The 17,933-nt window shown below is 36.4% G+C and overlaps 1 protein-coding gene across 12 annotated transcripts in view; it reads right to left on the minus strand.

Annotated features, from left to right (window-relative positions):
- NFIB (nuclear factor I B) overlaps positions 1 to 17,933 on the minus strand; it is a 439,139-nt gene that overhangs the window by 69,652 nt on the left and 351,554 nt on the right. For all 12 annotated transcript variants that reach the window (XM_082695043.1, XM_082695049.1, XM_082695044.1 and 9 more), the window contains exon 4: positions 3,592 to 3,660. In XM_082695043.1, coding sequence (XP_082551169.1) covers positions 3,592 to 3,660 — 69 coding nt within the window. The remainder of the gene's footprint in view (positions 1 to 3,591; positions 3,661 to 17,933) is intronic.

Raw genomic sequence — 17,933 nt, forward strand, 5'->3', positions numbered from 1 at the left:
GGCTTGAGTTCTTTGGGCAGCTAAAATGGAACTGTTTGTTGTGGCTTGAGGTATACCAGAGGTTAAAAAAAAAAAAAAAAAAAGCAAGGTAAGAAATCCCACAGTAACCACATGCTTTAAAGTTTATTATTAGAACCATGTTCTATGTGACATTGGAAAGCAGGGTGTGTGCTAGAAGGAGGCATTTGAGAGACTCGGGGAAAGTCAGTAATCTGTCCAGCCTTCTGCAACAGTAATGGATAGAATTCAAAGGACTGAATTACTAAAAAGGAAACTTACAGGTCATAACTTATGTAAAGTACTTGCAATTTATTAAGCTCATGCAACATTTAAGCAAAGATCTGTAGTTTCTATTTCATACATATGGCTTAAGCATCAACACAGATTGCTTGGCCATAAACATACTGGATGAAATTTATAGTAGAATAATAATAATAATAAAAATCTTTGGAAATTTTGTTTTTCTAAATTTTCTTGCAGAAGGATTATTACAGACTCTCATGACGGCAATCAAAATAATTTACCCACAGATTTACACATGAGCATTGCAAAAATGTAATGTGCCTTCTGACATTAAAGGGGAGAGTACAAGAAGAAGAGTTGCTTAATAATAAACATGGCCAAATTCTAAAGCAGTGCTCACCAAATACATTTCATAATAAAGAGAGTTTGTGTTGGTCACCTGGGTGGCACAGTCGGTGAAGCACCTGCTTTCTGCTCAGGTCACGATCCTCAGGGTCCTGGGATGGAGCCCTGCATTGAGTTCCTTGCTCAGCAGGTGGCCTGTTTCTCCTTCTCCCTCTGCCTGCTGCTCTGCCTACTTGTGCTCTCTATCTTGCTGTCAAATTAATAAATAAAATTTTTTAAAATAAATAAATAAATAAATAAATAGAGTATGTGAGCATGGCAAGTCCCAGGCTGATGCTCCTGTTTAAAAGCCTCTGGAAGAACTTCCATCAGGTGCAAAGATCCAAGTTAGCACCTCTCCTGGAGAGCTGCAAAGTCTGAAAGCTGCAAATCATGTTTAAGAGACTGCCAATATCCTCTTAGAAACGAAGCTCCAAAGAACCTCAGAATCTAAGGGTGAGAGGCCAACCCTTAATCTCTCTTATTGTTCTTCTCACTCCAAAAGCTGATCCTAAATCAACTTTCAAGATGGAGATAATATCATTCAACAGAATGATCAGTATCCTAAAACAGGGGAGCTTCATTAGCTAAAGTCAACAGACACATTAGTGGGTCACGTGATAGTCAAACCCAGGAGGCCAGAAACCATTAACATACCGTAAACCCTCAAGAAGTCAGAATTTGTGATATACAGCATAAGGGTCATGCTGAAGTTTCTGTTTACTTGGCAAACGCCTATTTCATAAACAACGAAGTTGAACTGTGTAAATATGATTATGATGTGGATATATTAAAACACTTAGGATAACTTCTCAAGCATTTCAGAGCCACCTATTTACATACAGAGGAGAAAATAAATGTTTGCTGAGTAAATTAATGAATGCATATACATAATTAATATCCTAATTACAGATCAGTAATGTGTGTTGTAACAGATAACTTAAAAACCTCGAAGAGAGGTTTAAAAAGAATGAGTGAAGTATATTAAATCTACCTCACTTTGGAACTGTTCTGGAAAGGTATTTTTTAAGTCTTTCTTTATGTGCAGGTTCAGAGTTTTCAAAATATCATTCTGGGCTTTCTAAGGTACTATCTGGCTGTCCTTCTGGAGGGTCTAGCATAATGTTATCTATAATGAGGAACTGGTAATAATTTCTAACAGATGACTCTTCGGTCCATCTCATAAGGAGGAGGAAATAATATCACGAAACTTATGGGGTGCCTTGTGGGTTAAAGCCTCTGCCTTCAGCTCAGGTCATGATCCCAGACTCCTGGGATAGAGCCCCACATCGGGCTCTCTGCTCTGCGGGGAGCCTGCTTCCTCCTTTCTCTCTGCCTGCCTGCCTACTTGTGATCTCTGTCTGTCAAATAAATAAATAAAATCTTAAAAAAAAAAATACCACGAAACTTAGGAAAAGACAAATTTATAACAAATAATGCTATAAAGTCTGGTAATGTAGCAGAATAGTGTAGGAAAAATACCTACCCCCCCCAACACACACACCACCCGCCCCACTTTCAAATTCCCCCTTCTTTACATGAATGCCAGAAAGTGGTAGTGAATAAGTCAGGCATGTTCCTTTCCAAATTAAAAATAAACACAGAAAAAACTTTCAAATGTCGGAGGCCTTCCATACCACGTTACTGATCGGGAAAAACACGCAGGGCTCATGGCGGCTTTGGTCGATGGAAAAGACCATCAGAATCCTCTTATCTCACAAATACTGAATCCTAGAGTTGCTGGGATACAGGATATTAGGTTTTGGTCTCCTGCACTGCCGTAAGTAAACAGATCCATGACAGAAGTCTTTGGGGCATATATTTATCTACCGCGGCATATGTCAGAAAGGATAACTTACGGAAGATCTTAAACATTCGTGTAGGCAACTGCCTGCGATATATGCTATTTTCACTGGCCACTCTAGAAAGAGGAACCCTTTAAGTTAAATCTGGTTTGAAAGACATAGTCACCTACCAGCTGGGGGATTACTGCATGGTCACAATTCTAACTCACTCCCTAAACTTACCCTCAGTAACTTGCTTTGTTCTTTTGGGATCACCACAATTCTTGTTCAAGACCTCTGAATTTGACCCAGATGGAAAACACAACTTAAATAAGGACGGAATGCCACTACACCATTTGAGTAACATCATCCAAACCAGTGACGCTCTCTAACAAAATGCCAGGTAAAAATAGAGCCTTCAAAATTACATAAATAAGCTAAATCAAAGAGAATGAGAAGAAATGAGTCACCTCCTTTAACATGATGAATGCCTTAACAGCTACATCTTAGGTATATTTGTACACACGAGAAATACGTAAAAGACTTAAGTCAATAAACTTCTCCCTTGCTTAGGTAGCTGGCCAGGTGAACTTAACCCAAGAAAAATCTCATCTGGCCTATCAAGAACGGTGTCTCAGGTGAGGTGGCCAGTTAAAACAATTGGACATTGTTTTGGATCACAATAGCTTTCTATCTATATCCAAACTACAATCTGCAAAGTTAATTTCTGCATCTCTCTACACTCTGCATGTTACTGTGTATATCCTGTACATCTCCAAGCCCCCACCGAAACGTTAGTAAAATGAAAAAGCACTTATCTACAGGAAACTTATGTGGGTTATCATAACAACATAGAGTACATGTAATTAATCACACTTCCTTTGATATAAATGACCATCTATGGTCACAGAGAGAACGTGAATTAAATGAATACTAGTAACACAGCAATCAGAACAACCCCCCAATTATTTTTGAACTACAAAAGTTTGATGACCTAAAGGCAAATATTTTAGAAAATCCGACAAAATATATCCACTTACGATTTCATCAACAAGATGGAAATTTTAAATCTCAGATTTTCCTTATGAGTGGTTATTCTTAATACTGTGTTGAAGGTTCGGAATAGAAAATATTTAAAATCATAATATATAATCAAATAATAACAAAAGAGTTTACTTACTTCTGGATACCCTCACAAGTTCGGACACATTGAAGACTCCAGATTTTACAAAACTATCCTCCAGGTAACCTGAAAATAAATATTGAGAGGAAAAAGATCAGCACAGGCAGGAAGCAAACAAATGATTAAACGCTAGGATTTGTTCAAGTGTTTTTAAACCAAAGGTTAGAACAAAAACTAAGTGTGCTTATAACAAACACAAGTGAAAGCAAAACTCTTTGAATGCAATCCGGGGTCTGTTTAAACAAAAGTAAGAAGTTGAAATGCCAAATAATTCCTAGGGAAATTTTTCCACAGTCTGCTAAACGTACAGGGCAACTGGATGGTTTTATTTGCCACAGCCCACGCATTGAGAATGAAGTCAGGGGTTCTTACCAAATGTATTCAGCTCGGTAGCACCTGGTAGACCAAAGTCTACCCGTTTATAAAAAAGAAAGAAAGAAAAAGGAAAACCACAACCACAATTAGAACCTTGTTGGAATTACTTCAAAGATCTCTTGAAACCACTGTTCTTTCACAAATCCTTCCCTGATTAAAGAAAAGTGAACTGTTGTTAGCAGCCCTCCCTCACCCTTGTTCCAAGGTCATGAATCACACAAAAGCAGAACTTGTACATACAGCAAATACTTTGCATAGACCTATTTCCACGCACCTTTGATATATCCCACATGACTTCAATGCCCTCACCCTCTTGCTACTACTTCCTTGGACTCCCTTCATTTCAAGAACTGCATCCTTTTTCTAGCAAACAGTGACCAATCCAGGCCTCCACAAATGCCACAGGACCCTTTGGTGACATGGCCCACTGTTCAGGGGCCTGAGTAAGTTCTGTGCTGTCTGGGATCTGGTCAAGCTGTGTTCAGGATTAGAAATGAGGACTTCCACAAATGCCCAGTCATGTCCCCAGCTTCTCATTGATATGCAGGACATGTACTGAGGGCAAAAGAGGGACGGAATACCAGAAGGAGGAGTATGGTTACACTCTGCTTCCCAGGAAGAGAATAAGAAAAGCCTGAAAACCCTCCGAATGCAAAAGTTTCCAGGAAAACAAACTCTGGATTCTAAGAACTGGCAGCTGGATCAGACGGTACATACAGTTTTAGGGCTGACCAAGGGATTCGATTTAGGGCAGGAATGTGAATCAGGGGGCTGGCATTCGACTCCCAACCACACTTTATCAGCGTGGAATCCTGATCATGTTATTAGACTCTTTGTGTCTCAGACTCCCCATTTAAAAACTAGAGTTAATAAAATTATTGTGAATGATAAGTGAGATAAAAACATAAAATCCACACGAGGCACTCATTAAATCTTCCCAACGAGTTAGGATCGGCCAGTTGGGTCAACAACCACTTATACGTTGAATTACGCGCACAGGACTCCAGACGGTCTCAAATCACGTGTAAATCTTTATTCAGAAATTTTACCAGAACAAAAGCTACCACACTACTTTTCAACTGTACATAGCATGAAAAGACAGAAAACCATTCAATGAGCTTATATGCATCACTTCTGTGAACCAAGGAGCCATGCCTGTCTGAACACTATTGTACTACCATTCACCTTCTTTAGAAGCAGAACAAAAGAAAGAGTGTGAAAGAATTATTGGATCTCAGCTGGTGATAAAACTTATCATATTATATTATCATATTAAGTATTACTTTGAAAAAATACACATTTTTAAGAAGGTAATGACAAAATGTCCCCATTTGATGTACCTGTATTTTAGGAAACTCCTAGTTCTCTAGCAACTTAATTTTTCACAAGGTTGAATTCATTTCGCTGATTATTGAGAAGCTTTTAGGTAGCCAACACTGTACAAGGTACTTAAAGTCATGAAGACAAAAAAAGGACACTGAGTCCCTTTGTGTGATTGGGGGGAAAGATATTTTCAATCTTCTGAACCATGGTAGGTTATTATCATATAAAACCACAACAAACGCAACACACATCTTTGTAAAGTATAACAAATTATACTTTATATACAGTAAATGTAAAATTTTATATTGGCAAATACATTAAACATAAAGACCTTATTTGCTTGATGGCAGCTCACATACTTAACCAACCAGACAGGATTTATTTGTCGTCCCTCAGCTGTGCTCTGTAAATGTCTGTTCTCCTACTTTTCTCGCGCAGTTAGCTCCCCCAGTCAGACGGCTCTCTCTCTACCTACTTTGTTCTCGTCCTGCAACGTCCCGCTCGACCACCATCTACCCCGTGACCCGTTCCCCTACCCTCCTCTCCCAATCCCTGTGCCAGTCAGAAATCATCTCTTTCTTCTGAATTCACAGAGCACCTAGTTTGTACTTACTTACATCCCTTTGCACATTCGAGTGTCCAGGATATCTGTTTTCAAGTCTTGTGGTTCTTATGGGATTATCAGCTCCTTTATTGGGGAGAATGCCTGGGTTTTGTTCATCTCTGAATCTCCCTTAACAACCACCTCAGTTCCTGTATATACAGTAACTACTAAATCAATGCTTACAGAACAAAATCTTAGATTTTAACCTTTTGGAACAGGGTCATAAGTAAGCATCTTGGTAATTACGTAACGATGTAGGTACAAATGGCTTAAGGTTGAAGGATAATTATACTGACCCTAGTTATTCCCTGGGACTCATCTGCTGAGGGGTCCATTTAGGCTTTGGGGTAGAGTGGGAAAGAATGATGATCAGATTCAGATTATATATCTAACTTCCTTACATACTGGTGTACAACTTGAAGCATTTAGTACAAAGTAACTACCCAGAAGCTAGAAGTGTTTAAAGAGTCAGAGTTCAAAAATATTTGTAAAATAAATACACAAATGAGCGACGAGGGAACATTTCAATATATTTATATAAATGAAATCATGCATCATATGTAATAACATTTCAATATGTAGATATCATCTGAAGTTCATTTCCTCATTACTCTAGTGAGTAGTCAGGGCTCCATCAGTGTCTTGGCCATACCCATGAAGACGGAATGGTGTGTGGACATCAGGAGCCGAATCACACGGGTGGGAGAATCCCCCTGAAGCTAATCCTACCAGCGGAAGACAGCCAGTCACACATAAGCAAATACAATAACTATCTCACCAAAGAGGGAAAGCAATTCAGAATGGAGCGGGTGTTTCTCCATCCCTCATCTCATGTTCTAAGGAATCTGAATCTACAAGGAAACCCGAAAGAGTTATTTTGCTGGAACTATGAAAGGCGCTGGAAATAGGTCAGAACTGCTTTGTACCCACTAGACAAGGTGTAACACTCACAAGTCCCACTGGGCTCCAGTCCTGCATGGAACATACTGAGACTTCACTGAAAGCAGGGCTGCCCAGGCTGAGAGGTAACGCAACCACTGCCCCCTCCCCTACCCCCCCAACCCGGCCCCACCAACATGACCTTCTGGGAGTGGGGGATGAGGGGAATCAGGCAACTGGGTAACCTGGGAGAAGTACCCGAAGCCGACTGCCACCTCCTCCATTCGTCTTTGCACACAGCACAGCCTTACAATGGGGCAGGCATTCCCCAAGATGAGGAGGGCAAAGGAAAAAAAGAGTTCAGGACAGAGTACTTGGAGAACGAATAGCATACAAGAAAGTATGTAGGAAACAACACATAAGGACACTGATAAAACAACCGGCGACAATAACGCAGAGTGCCAGGAGCCCTGTGAATGTACAGAGGATGAGACTCAGCAAAATGCAGGTCATTACTATCAACATAACCCCATCTGTAACCTCCAGGCTGCTGGGGTCTTCCAGAAACATGGTTTTCCCGGGGGTCGTAGACCACTGTGAATCTAAATAGCTGATACAAAGGCCAATGATTTTAAAGCAATTTGGAGACATTCATATAGTAAATTCCCTTCATCTACCAAAGGAAATATGAGCATCTCTGAGGCAGAGCAGCTGCTTAATGGTTACAGAGCAATATTACACAACAGTTTAAGCCAAGAAGCAAAGAACAACTCGGCATTTATGTGACGCTGTATTTACACTACATGTAATGCTTTTTAAAAAATAAAATTGAGTAGGAAATAAAGACCTCTGCAAACTGAAGATTCTCAAAGGCAATATCAAATTATATTATTTTACTTCTTTTTTTATTTTTCTCTAACAAAAGCAACAATAAATCACTACTCAGAAGTTAATATAGTGTTTAACCTCCTTTACAAACAATAACAAAGGGACACAATGGCATATCTAACTGTTAATATCTCAAATTATAATCAGCTCCATTTGAATGTTAAACAACATTTACATAGAAAATCCAAAGGAAAACTGATAACGCTCATTTTTATAGTCTACTGTGTTCTATTCTTGAAATTAAAAAAGAAAAAACCACAGAAAGCAGTTATTAAATTCATGAAAGCTGTCTTCAAGTATTAGAAGGACTGTTAATGTAGATGTTGGATAAGACTTCTTCTGCGTAGTTCCAGGAACTGTTTTTTGGCTCAATAACCAGATTTGTCATCCAATAAGAAAAGTCCTAGAAGGGAAAGGGAATGGTAACAGCCAACAAAGACCAAGCTACTGTTCTAAGATCTTCAAGGCATTCATTCACATAATGATCCTAATTATCCTACCCATTGTCATGCAAGCATTCCCATTTTACAGATGAGGAAACTTGTGTCTACAGAGGTAGGGAGTTTCCTAGAGGCAGTGAGGATTTAAGAATTAGATTTAAGAATTAGATTTAATAATTCTCACTTTGGGTAGGAAACTGAATTAAGATCACTTCTGAAGCCTATTGCAATGCTCCGGTTCCACTTTTTTTTCTTTTTTTTTTAAGGTTTTATTTATTTATTTGAGAGAGAGAGAGAGCGATTATGCACACAAGCAGGAAGGAGGGACAGAGGGAAAGGGAGCAGCAGACTCCTTGCTAAGCAGGGAGCCCAAAGCCAGGCTCCATCCCTGGACCCTGAGATCATGACCTGAGCGGAAAGCATAAGCTTACCCCACTGAGCCACCCAGGCGCCACCCCCAGGTTCCGCTCTTTCACTGGGCCTTTTTGTGTTCGGTTTCTTGCATTGCTTGCTCATTTGGAGAAAGAACAGGACCCCTAGGTATCTCGCAGGCTTTTTCCAGCCTTAGGATTCCAATTGTTCACTTCCTTCCGCAGAGTGTAAAAGACGCCTAAATCCTTTTGTTTATGGATGCAAAGGGGGAGAAGATAAGATTATTTTACACTAGCCCTTTGCCAGTCTTCACATAACTTTAGATACCACCACTAACCTACTGGGAATTTTCGGGTAGTGGTGTTGTAAGGCTTGGCTTTATCTGCAGTTTCTCAACTGATCTGCACTGTCCACGGTTAAGAATGGAAAGTGGGATGACGAAATAGAGAGACTAATCATTACAAAGATAATGCTTCTCTGCGCAGAGACTGACCCTCAGCCTATAGCCAAGGTTCACATTCCTGTATTAATTTAGATTTAAGTTTATCCTTCACTGTGAAATGTCCCTGTTGGTGATTTAAGTAAGTGATTCAGCAGAAGGACAGCAATTTTCTGATTTTAACATGCTCTGATAGTACTATATTAATGTTATTTGTTTTTTAGTATTTCCTTCCAGTCCATTAAACTTTTTCCTGCATATATGTAAGATATAAAAATATGAATTTTTAAAAACTGGGATCAAATTTAAATGAATTTGTATTTGCTTCTTTTCTAATTCACATTGTATCTTTCCCTTTAGATTCAATAGTTTTTCAAAAGCATGATTTTAATGTCTGTATAATATTATACTGCATATCTGTACTTTATTTGACCATTCTCCTTTTTTTGGCATTTTAGGTTATTTCCCATTTTTTAAAATATTATAAACAGAACTGCCATTAACATCCCTGTACACAAATCTTTGTCAGCAATTCTCATGATTTCCTTAGGCTGGAGTTCCCAGAAGTGGAATTGCTGGGTCAAAGGACATAAACTCTTTTTAAAAACTCTCGGTTAAAAACTGTCAAGCTGCTTTCCATAAAGATTTTTGCCAATTTCTTCTCCCTCGGGCAGAATGAACGTGTCCATGTCACCACCCTCTGCCACAATTACATGTTAGTCATAATAGGGACTTGTTTTCATTGTAGCAAGCTGATAGAGAAAAGATATCATTACAATAATGTCATAATTTTCATTTAATTATAATAAAGTTGGATTTTTTTCAGATATTTATGCATTTTTTCTTTGAACAAACATTCAAACGTAAGTAAAATAGGGATTGTGTTATCAGGAATATTTTATTCTAATATTAATGACATTACCGCTAGAGTTTCGCAGTTAATGACAGTGTTGGCTATTAATTAATAATTGATTTTTTCTTATCATTTTATATGTTCAACTTATTTTTAGTTCTCTCAGATTTTTAAAAGTGCTCTGATCAGAACAATTACTGAATAACACTAAATGCTTTTTTGGAGTCCTTTTTAAATTTCCTTACAATGTTTACTGTTATTATATATTACTGAATTCTTAAGGTAAATTATCTTTGCTTATCCACACAAGGTAGCTCTTTTAATTTACTGCTAAACTGGTTTGCTAACAGTTGCTTCTGAGTTCTATGTAGCTGGTATACTTTTCTGGGGATCTTTGTTTCATTTATGAAATTTTCATACTATGATTACATACATGCTTCATAAAATTATTTGGATGACAGCCATTTTTATTTTTTAAAATATAAACAGTTCAGAAAGTCTGGAAAAACTCGCTGGTAAAACTGTCTTCTCATAATCTGTTTTAGAGAATATTCTTAGAAAACTCTGAGTCTTTCAAGAATTTTCTCTACTCCTGTTTTCTGGTCTTGAGGCAATTTTATTATCTATTATATTATATATATAATATATATATTTTTCCAAGAAAATGATTATTTTCTTTCTTATTTTTAAATTTATTAGCACAGATATTTTATGGTTTACCAAGTGTTTATTTTTAGAATACAGTAAATTAAATAAAAATTAAATTATATTTAATATAATTAACGTATTAAAATATATTATAATTAATAAAATTATATTGAGTTATGTTAAAGTATACTAAAAGATCAGCTCTGCCACTTACTATGTAAACCTAAGGTAAGCTGAGCAACATTTCCACACCTCACACTTCACTATAACATAGATGATAATCACAGTACCTATGAGTCAGTATGAAAACCTGTAATCATTTTCAAATAATAATAAAGAGAGAGATTTCATTTTAAAAGCAGGGAAAAGGAAGGTAGAACTTCCAAATTAACAAAGGGAGAGCAAAAACACAGTGAATACTAACTTGATCAAGACAAAGAAACTAAGAACATAAGATGTAAAAATAAATAATATAAAGTAAATAGAACAAATTAAGCATATCCCATTACAATACAGGTAAGTGGATTGAATTAGCCCCTAAAGAACATCAGACCAACTGAAGCAAATAAAATTCAGCTATTTTTAAGGAACACGTTAAAGACAAAATGACAACAAGAATAAAAAGTTGAAAATAAAATGATGTGCAAAGACATCAGGCAAATTCAAACAAAAAGTAAGCAGTGTCAGTGGTGGTAAAGAGAATTTAAGATGAATTACAATAAACGAGATAAAGAACATTACAACTGAATAAAAAAAGCATATATGATAAAAAGGATAAATCATAAAACTATATGTACACTAAATAATATTGTGCAGAATGCATAAAACAAAAATTATTAAAATCCAAGAAAATTTACAAAAACACAATTGTAGTGAGAATTTTGAATACACTCTTTTAGAATTGAATATGGCTATTAGACAATGACTAACTTTATATCATTCAAATACAAAGTATACTTTCTTAGCACATTCACAAAAATTTTATAAAAATTGATCATGTCCTTGACCAAAGAAATAACTGTTATTACTGTTCACCCTTAGAAAATAAGACCAAAAGTAAAAAATAAAAAGCGACCACATTTTCTGAACTACCTGAAAATTAAGAATATAAGCTATGGATTAAACAGAATCAAAAGAAAAATTATGAACTACCTAGAAAACAATGACAAGAAAGAGACAAAAGGCCAAATTACTTTACCATAATGATAGAAAGAACAGCAAAACATCCCAAGAAAAATTAAAAAGGGAATTAAAGACAAAAGCTGAAATCAATAAAATAGGAAAAGAAGTATTTAAAACAAAACAATAAAAAGGAAGATGATTTTCTGAGAAGATCAGCAAAACACAAACATCATTTGCAAACCTCATTAAGGAAGAAAAGAAAAAGCGAAAATATACAAGAACAGAAGGGAAACATAACCATAGAAACCAAATACGTTAAAAACATTATAAGAGAATAACACATGCAACTTACTGACCACAACTTTGAAAACGTAAATGGGCAATTACTTACTAAAATAAAAGTAACCAAAATTGAGCAAAGTGGAAACCTGAATAGACCAATTACCCCTAGTGCAGTGGTTCCCTAAATTTGCTGATCATTGGAACCACCTGGGTTCTTGAAAAACAGCTTATGCTTGGCTTCAACCCTCGGCTATTCTGATTTAATTGGTATGGATGTGTCCTAGACGTGAAGATGTTCCAAAAGTTCCCCTGGTGATTCAAACGTGCAGCAACGTCTGGGAACCACTGGGTTAACATCTTGGTGTTCAAAATATGGTCCCACGACCAACAGTACTGGCATAACTGGGGAACTTGTTAAGCACAGAGAAGTTCAGTGTCAAGCCCAGACCCTCAGAATCAGAATCTGCAGCTTAAAAAGACCACCAGTGACTCATATGCAGTTTAGAAGTGAAAACCCTAGAAGATAATTAAAAGGTGATTTAAAAACCACCTTCAAAATGGCACCAGGTAGAGATGGGCACACAGCTGGATTTTATCTTTTACCTAGCCTTTAAAGTCCAGTGATTTTTACACTCTCCCAGGCTTTAGCAAATGATGACAAATTTCTTTACAAAGAACGCTCTCTTAGTAGCCTTTATTAGACCAACAAAACTTAAGTAACTAAGTTTGCAACCTCCCTCATTAAACTAAAGCAAGTAAACAAAACAAAGACCAAGCATATACATAAATGCAACTTCAAAGATCCTAAATAAAACTGAATATATTCGATGCACATATTTGAATTGAATATAGCAATGTTATCGAAAGAACAATACACCATTATCATTAGGGTTTTATTACTTGACTGGGTGCAGTTCACTGTTAGAAAATCCATCAGTACGATAGAGAGATAAAAAGGAAAGACACACGACCTTATCAAGTGATGCTGAAAATGCACTGATGCCAACAAGAAAAGGAGGCGTTCCTAATAACAAATCTAAGCAAAACGTGATTAAAAACAAGTAAACTGTTTAGCAAAACCCAACAAGTTATCCTAAAAGAAGAAAACTAGTCTGTCATTTCTAGGTACTCAACACCCTCAAGCCTCCTCCTCTTTTTAATCCTTAAAAATGTAAGCTGTAAATACACCAGTTGCAAAGACAAAGGCTGTATGACTTCACTTAGACTACATATCGAGACCAGTCGAACTCATAGAAACAAAGTAGAATGGTGGATGCCAAGAGATGGGAGAAGGGAGAATGGGGAGTTGTTATTTGCTGGGTACAGAGTTTCAATTTTGCAAGAGGAGAAAGCTCTGGAAATTGTGCAACAATGTAGATAAACTTAACACTACTGAACTGTACATTTATGAATGATTAAAATGGAAAATGTTATTTTATGTATATTTCACAATTAAAAAATCATGATCTGGAAGTTGGGACTCAGATAATTGTTACTAACTTCTTGTTTATATATATTCAAGAATTACTTTTTTACATTGGTACTAAATTGTTTATATATATTCAAGAATTACATTTTTAGACTGACATTTATATCTGCAGTCTTATTCATAATAATTACTTAGGTATAATTCTGCTTACTATTCTCATTATTAGTCTAAATCTGAAGCTATATTTATATCTATAGGTATAGATTTGAGAACTTCCTGTTCCTAATTTTTTTTTTTTTTTTTTTAGTGTATCCCTTTGTTAATTGGTATAGGTTTTCAGGTAAAGTTTTTACAAAGAAAATAAAAGACTCTATTTTTTTGAGAATAGAGAGTTTTTGAGAAAACTCTCTAAACATAAAAGAAGTTTCATCATAATTTCAAGTAATTCATCATAATTCTAATCCCCCACTCTTCTGTTACTTAAGGTTGACCAAAAGGAAAAAAAAAAAGTATAGGTAACTTGTTTTTCCTCCAGGATGATTATAAGATTCTCTTTTTCATCCACAAAATACAAAAACTTCCATAGGATATGTTTAAATATAATTACTATTGGCTAGATATAGTTAGTCCTTTTGATCTAAATATTTAGATCATTTTTAGTTCATTAAAGTGTTCTTAATTTGTCTTTGATTCTATTGCTCTCCTAAATGCTTTGCTTTCTCACCAAGAACGCCTAAATTCATACTCAATTTTCTATTCTTCCACTATAAACGTTCTCATCATGTTAACCTCTCTGTTCTTTTCTTCTGCTTTTAAAGCAAATATCTCAAGTTTGTCCTCTATATCAAGCATTATTTCCACAATATCAGTTCTGTTTCTTATTCCTTCAAATGCAGACTTTAATTACATGAAAGCAACTTCTTGTTATTTCTTATCTTATAAGGCACTTTCCTCGAAGTTATTCTTTTATCTCTTCATTTTTCCATGTAAGTACTTTCTTCTAACTCGACAGATTGTTTTCTCTGAAATTTTCTTCTGCACTTCATTTTCAAAAATATGTTCTTCTGGATGATGTACCTTTCCCTATGTTCTTCACTATTTTCTTACCAAGGGCATACTCTTGGGATCGTTTTTCTTTTCCTTAGAGGGTATTCTATAGAGATTTAGGGTCTGTCCTTAGAAACGTGTATGGCTTTTCCCTTGGCTTACAATAAGTAAAGGTTTCAATAACAGGATTAGTCAAAGTTGATAACTGCAGCTCCTAACCAGTTCCCACTGACTACTGCTCCTTTGTCTCATAAGCCTCTTCTCACCCCACCACCTAGCTATGTAAGGTCCTACCAGGTACATGCATGAAAACCCTCACTCTCTGTAAAGTGTGGCTGTGGAAGGACAGATGGGACGAGATTTCAAAGGGTCTCTTCGATGGTGTGAAAGAGTTGGACTGGCACAGAATGGAAAAATTGTTTAAGGACTTACATACATACATTAGGAAGTAGAAGCAGATTGCTAGATGTCTTCCCACAATCTTTCTCTTTTCTTCCTCTTCATCCCACATTTCCTAACCCTGTTCTTTGAGTTTACAGTCTTTTAAATCAATACAGAAAAATCTCTGAACCTAGGGGGATGATAGTGGGATTGTCCACAGTTTCTCGAGGAACTAACATGGCTATCTTTTGTAAGATATTAGGTAGGAAAATTATCATTTTTATTTTTATTTTTTATTTATTTTTTTTTAAAGATTTATTTATTTGACAGAGAGAAATCACAAGTAGACAGAGAGGCAGCCAGAGAGAGAGAGAGAGGGAAGCAAGCTCCCTGCCGAGCAGAGAGCTCGATGCGGGACCCGATCCCAGGACCCTGAGACCACGACCCGAGCCGAAGGCAGCGGCTTAATCCACTGAGCCACCCAGGCGCCCCGGAAAATTATCATTTTTAAATTTAGTCTCAATGCACAGTTCATATAATTATAAGATAAGCCTCTGTGTTTCTAGCTAAGGGTAATTCTTCAGTCTCGGTTTTAGTGTACTTCGCCAAAGGTACAGTTTTACATATTCTTGTAGAAATTTTAGTGTAGAACTGGGAGAAACTGGGCCAGAAGTTAAGCAAGTAATGTGGACTTTATATTAGATAGCTACTGGTAATTATTTTGCTGAATGCCTAAAAAGACAGAGTTGTAAATCTCACTACTCTCAATCAAAATTCTAACAGGGTTTGTTTGTTTGTTTGTTTTTGTAGAATTTGTCAAGCTGATCCTATTTAGATGAAAATACAAAGGACCTAAAAAATCTTTTTAGAACTTATTATAAATACTTATCAAAAAGTTACAGAAATTAAAAAAAAAGTTACAGGAATCAAAAAAGTACTTTGATCTTGGCAAAAGATACGACATATATATCAGTGGGATGGACCAGAAACAGACAAATAAATGTATCATTGTTGCTACTGGGTAAGTAGCTATGCAATTCAATGGAGGAAAAAAAAATGTCTCTTAAACAAACGGTACTGGATTAATTGGATATCTACTTTTTTTTTTTAAAAGGGATAACAACCTTTAAAAAGGATATCAACCCTTATGTCACACCATATGTGGCGTATCTATATAATGGAATACTACTCAGCAATAAAAACAAATAAATCATTGACAAATGTAATCACATGGATAAATCAAAGTCTTTAGTCTAGACTAAAGAAGCCAGACAAAAAAGAGTAGGTTTATACAAAATATACATTTATAAATAATTCTAGAAATGTAAAGTCATCTAGAGTGATATAAAGCATATGAGAGGTCATCTGAGGATGGGGGGTAGAGAAAGGAATAGATTATAAAGTGGTCAGAGGAAACTTCTGAGATTGATGGAAATGCTCATCATCTTGATTATGGTGATATATATATATTATTTTCCTTTTCTTCCCTTTATGTGTGTGTGTGTGTGTGTGTTTGTATGTAGATCTATATACACTATAGATAGTTATATAATATGTTGTATATCACTTATACCTCAATAAAGAAAAAAATGACCTTGAGCAAGTGATCTATATATAGTGGTGTCCAAACTCTCAAAATAACATTATTTCCACATCACACACAAACAAATCACAAATGAGTCCAAAACATTTCATTTAATCAGTCACATATTTTTGCAACTTCCAGAAAGATCTTACCTGTTCCCTTCATTCATGATCACGTGAACTCTAATACCACTAAAGTACACTCCTAAGCAAAAGCATAAAAATAGCAAGAAGGCCTTCTTCACAATTCATCAGATGGTGAGGAGAAACATTTGATTCATCTGAGACTGGTATTCTGAATCAGTAATTATGTTGGGGTACTACAATTCTCAGTCTGATACATCCCTACAAAATTCTTCAGACCATGCCACACAAAGTTAGGAGTCTGTAATGTCCCCAGTCAAGTCTGAGGGGTGGTGTGTCCACAAGGCAGAAGAGACCCACTGTCTCTGGCTATGAAACACCAGGCTTTTCCTGGCTCAGGTCAAGCTGTAGGGATGGACATGGTCTCATTACTGAACAAACAGGTTACAATCTATTTAGTGTACTACAGGTCTAAGCCTCCATCTCATAGATTCTAAACACTGCTGAACATTTTCTCTGGCCAGGTATTTGCCTTAGATGTTAAATGTACAAATGGAAGCTTTCTGTTCTCACCTGAAGGCGTCCAGAATCCATGAAGGGAAACAGAGAAGAAAATAGTGGTAAAAAAAAAAAATGCAATAAATGCTATTATTATAAACTGTGCTAAAGGGAGGGCCTGGAGATGTCTCATGGATGAGGTGTCAAGAAAGTACAGGCGTTCTAGGCAGACAAACCGTATGGACGGAGACACAAACAACATGGCTAAGGCTAAGGCTAAAAGCAGGTCCATGTGCGCAGTGAAAGGAACATTCAGGACCATGTCATGAAGGGCTGGTTAGATGCCATGCTATAGATCAGGCTTAGCCTAGAGTGGAAATTTTCAAAACATATATGAAGGGGAGTATAATAATCAGATTTGCACATTATGGAAATCACCAGGAGCCTACAATGATTTTCACAGGGTTAGGACCTGAGGCAAAATATGAGCTACAGAGATTGGGAAAATTACTACAATAATCTAGGTGCTCTAGTTAAAAGGACACAGTGTAAATATATTTAAGAGAATCACAATATATTAAGATTTAGCACCAACTATCTTCTTTTTAAAATATTTTGCCTTCCTCGTCTGCTGTAAGAGTAACCCTACCAGGGGCCTTTCCTCATCCCTCTGCTCCTCTTTCTACACGTTGTCTCAAAAACGTGTAGATATTCCCTTCTCCACCTGCCGATGCTATGCAAAGTAACGTGATTTATATGTGCTCTTTCCAGGTATTGCGAGGACATAGTAAGTATAAAGTAGCAGCATGTTTTATTTGTCTTAATGAAGAAGACATTCTTCTACTCCTTGCTTACTTACTTAGCATCTGTGCAACATTGTTCTGCACAGAAAGTAGTCCAATTCCGAAAATGACTGCAATCCAAAAGACCCAATTTTGAACTAAAAATCCACTACATTAAGAAAAAAAAAAAAGTGCCACGAAACAACAACAACAATAACAAAAGCCGGAATCAGTATCTTATAATACAACCTGTCACTTGTCATCCATACTTTACCAGAATAAGGGACCTCAACGAGATCTAATGCAGCC

Source organism: Mustela nivalis, assembly GCF_964662115.1.
Source record: "Mustela nivalis genome assembly, chromosome: 13".
In the NCBI taxonomy this organism is placed as follows: Eukaryota; Metazoa; Chordata; class Mammalia; order Carnivora; family Mustelidae; genus Mustela; species Mustela nivalis.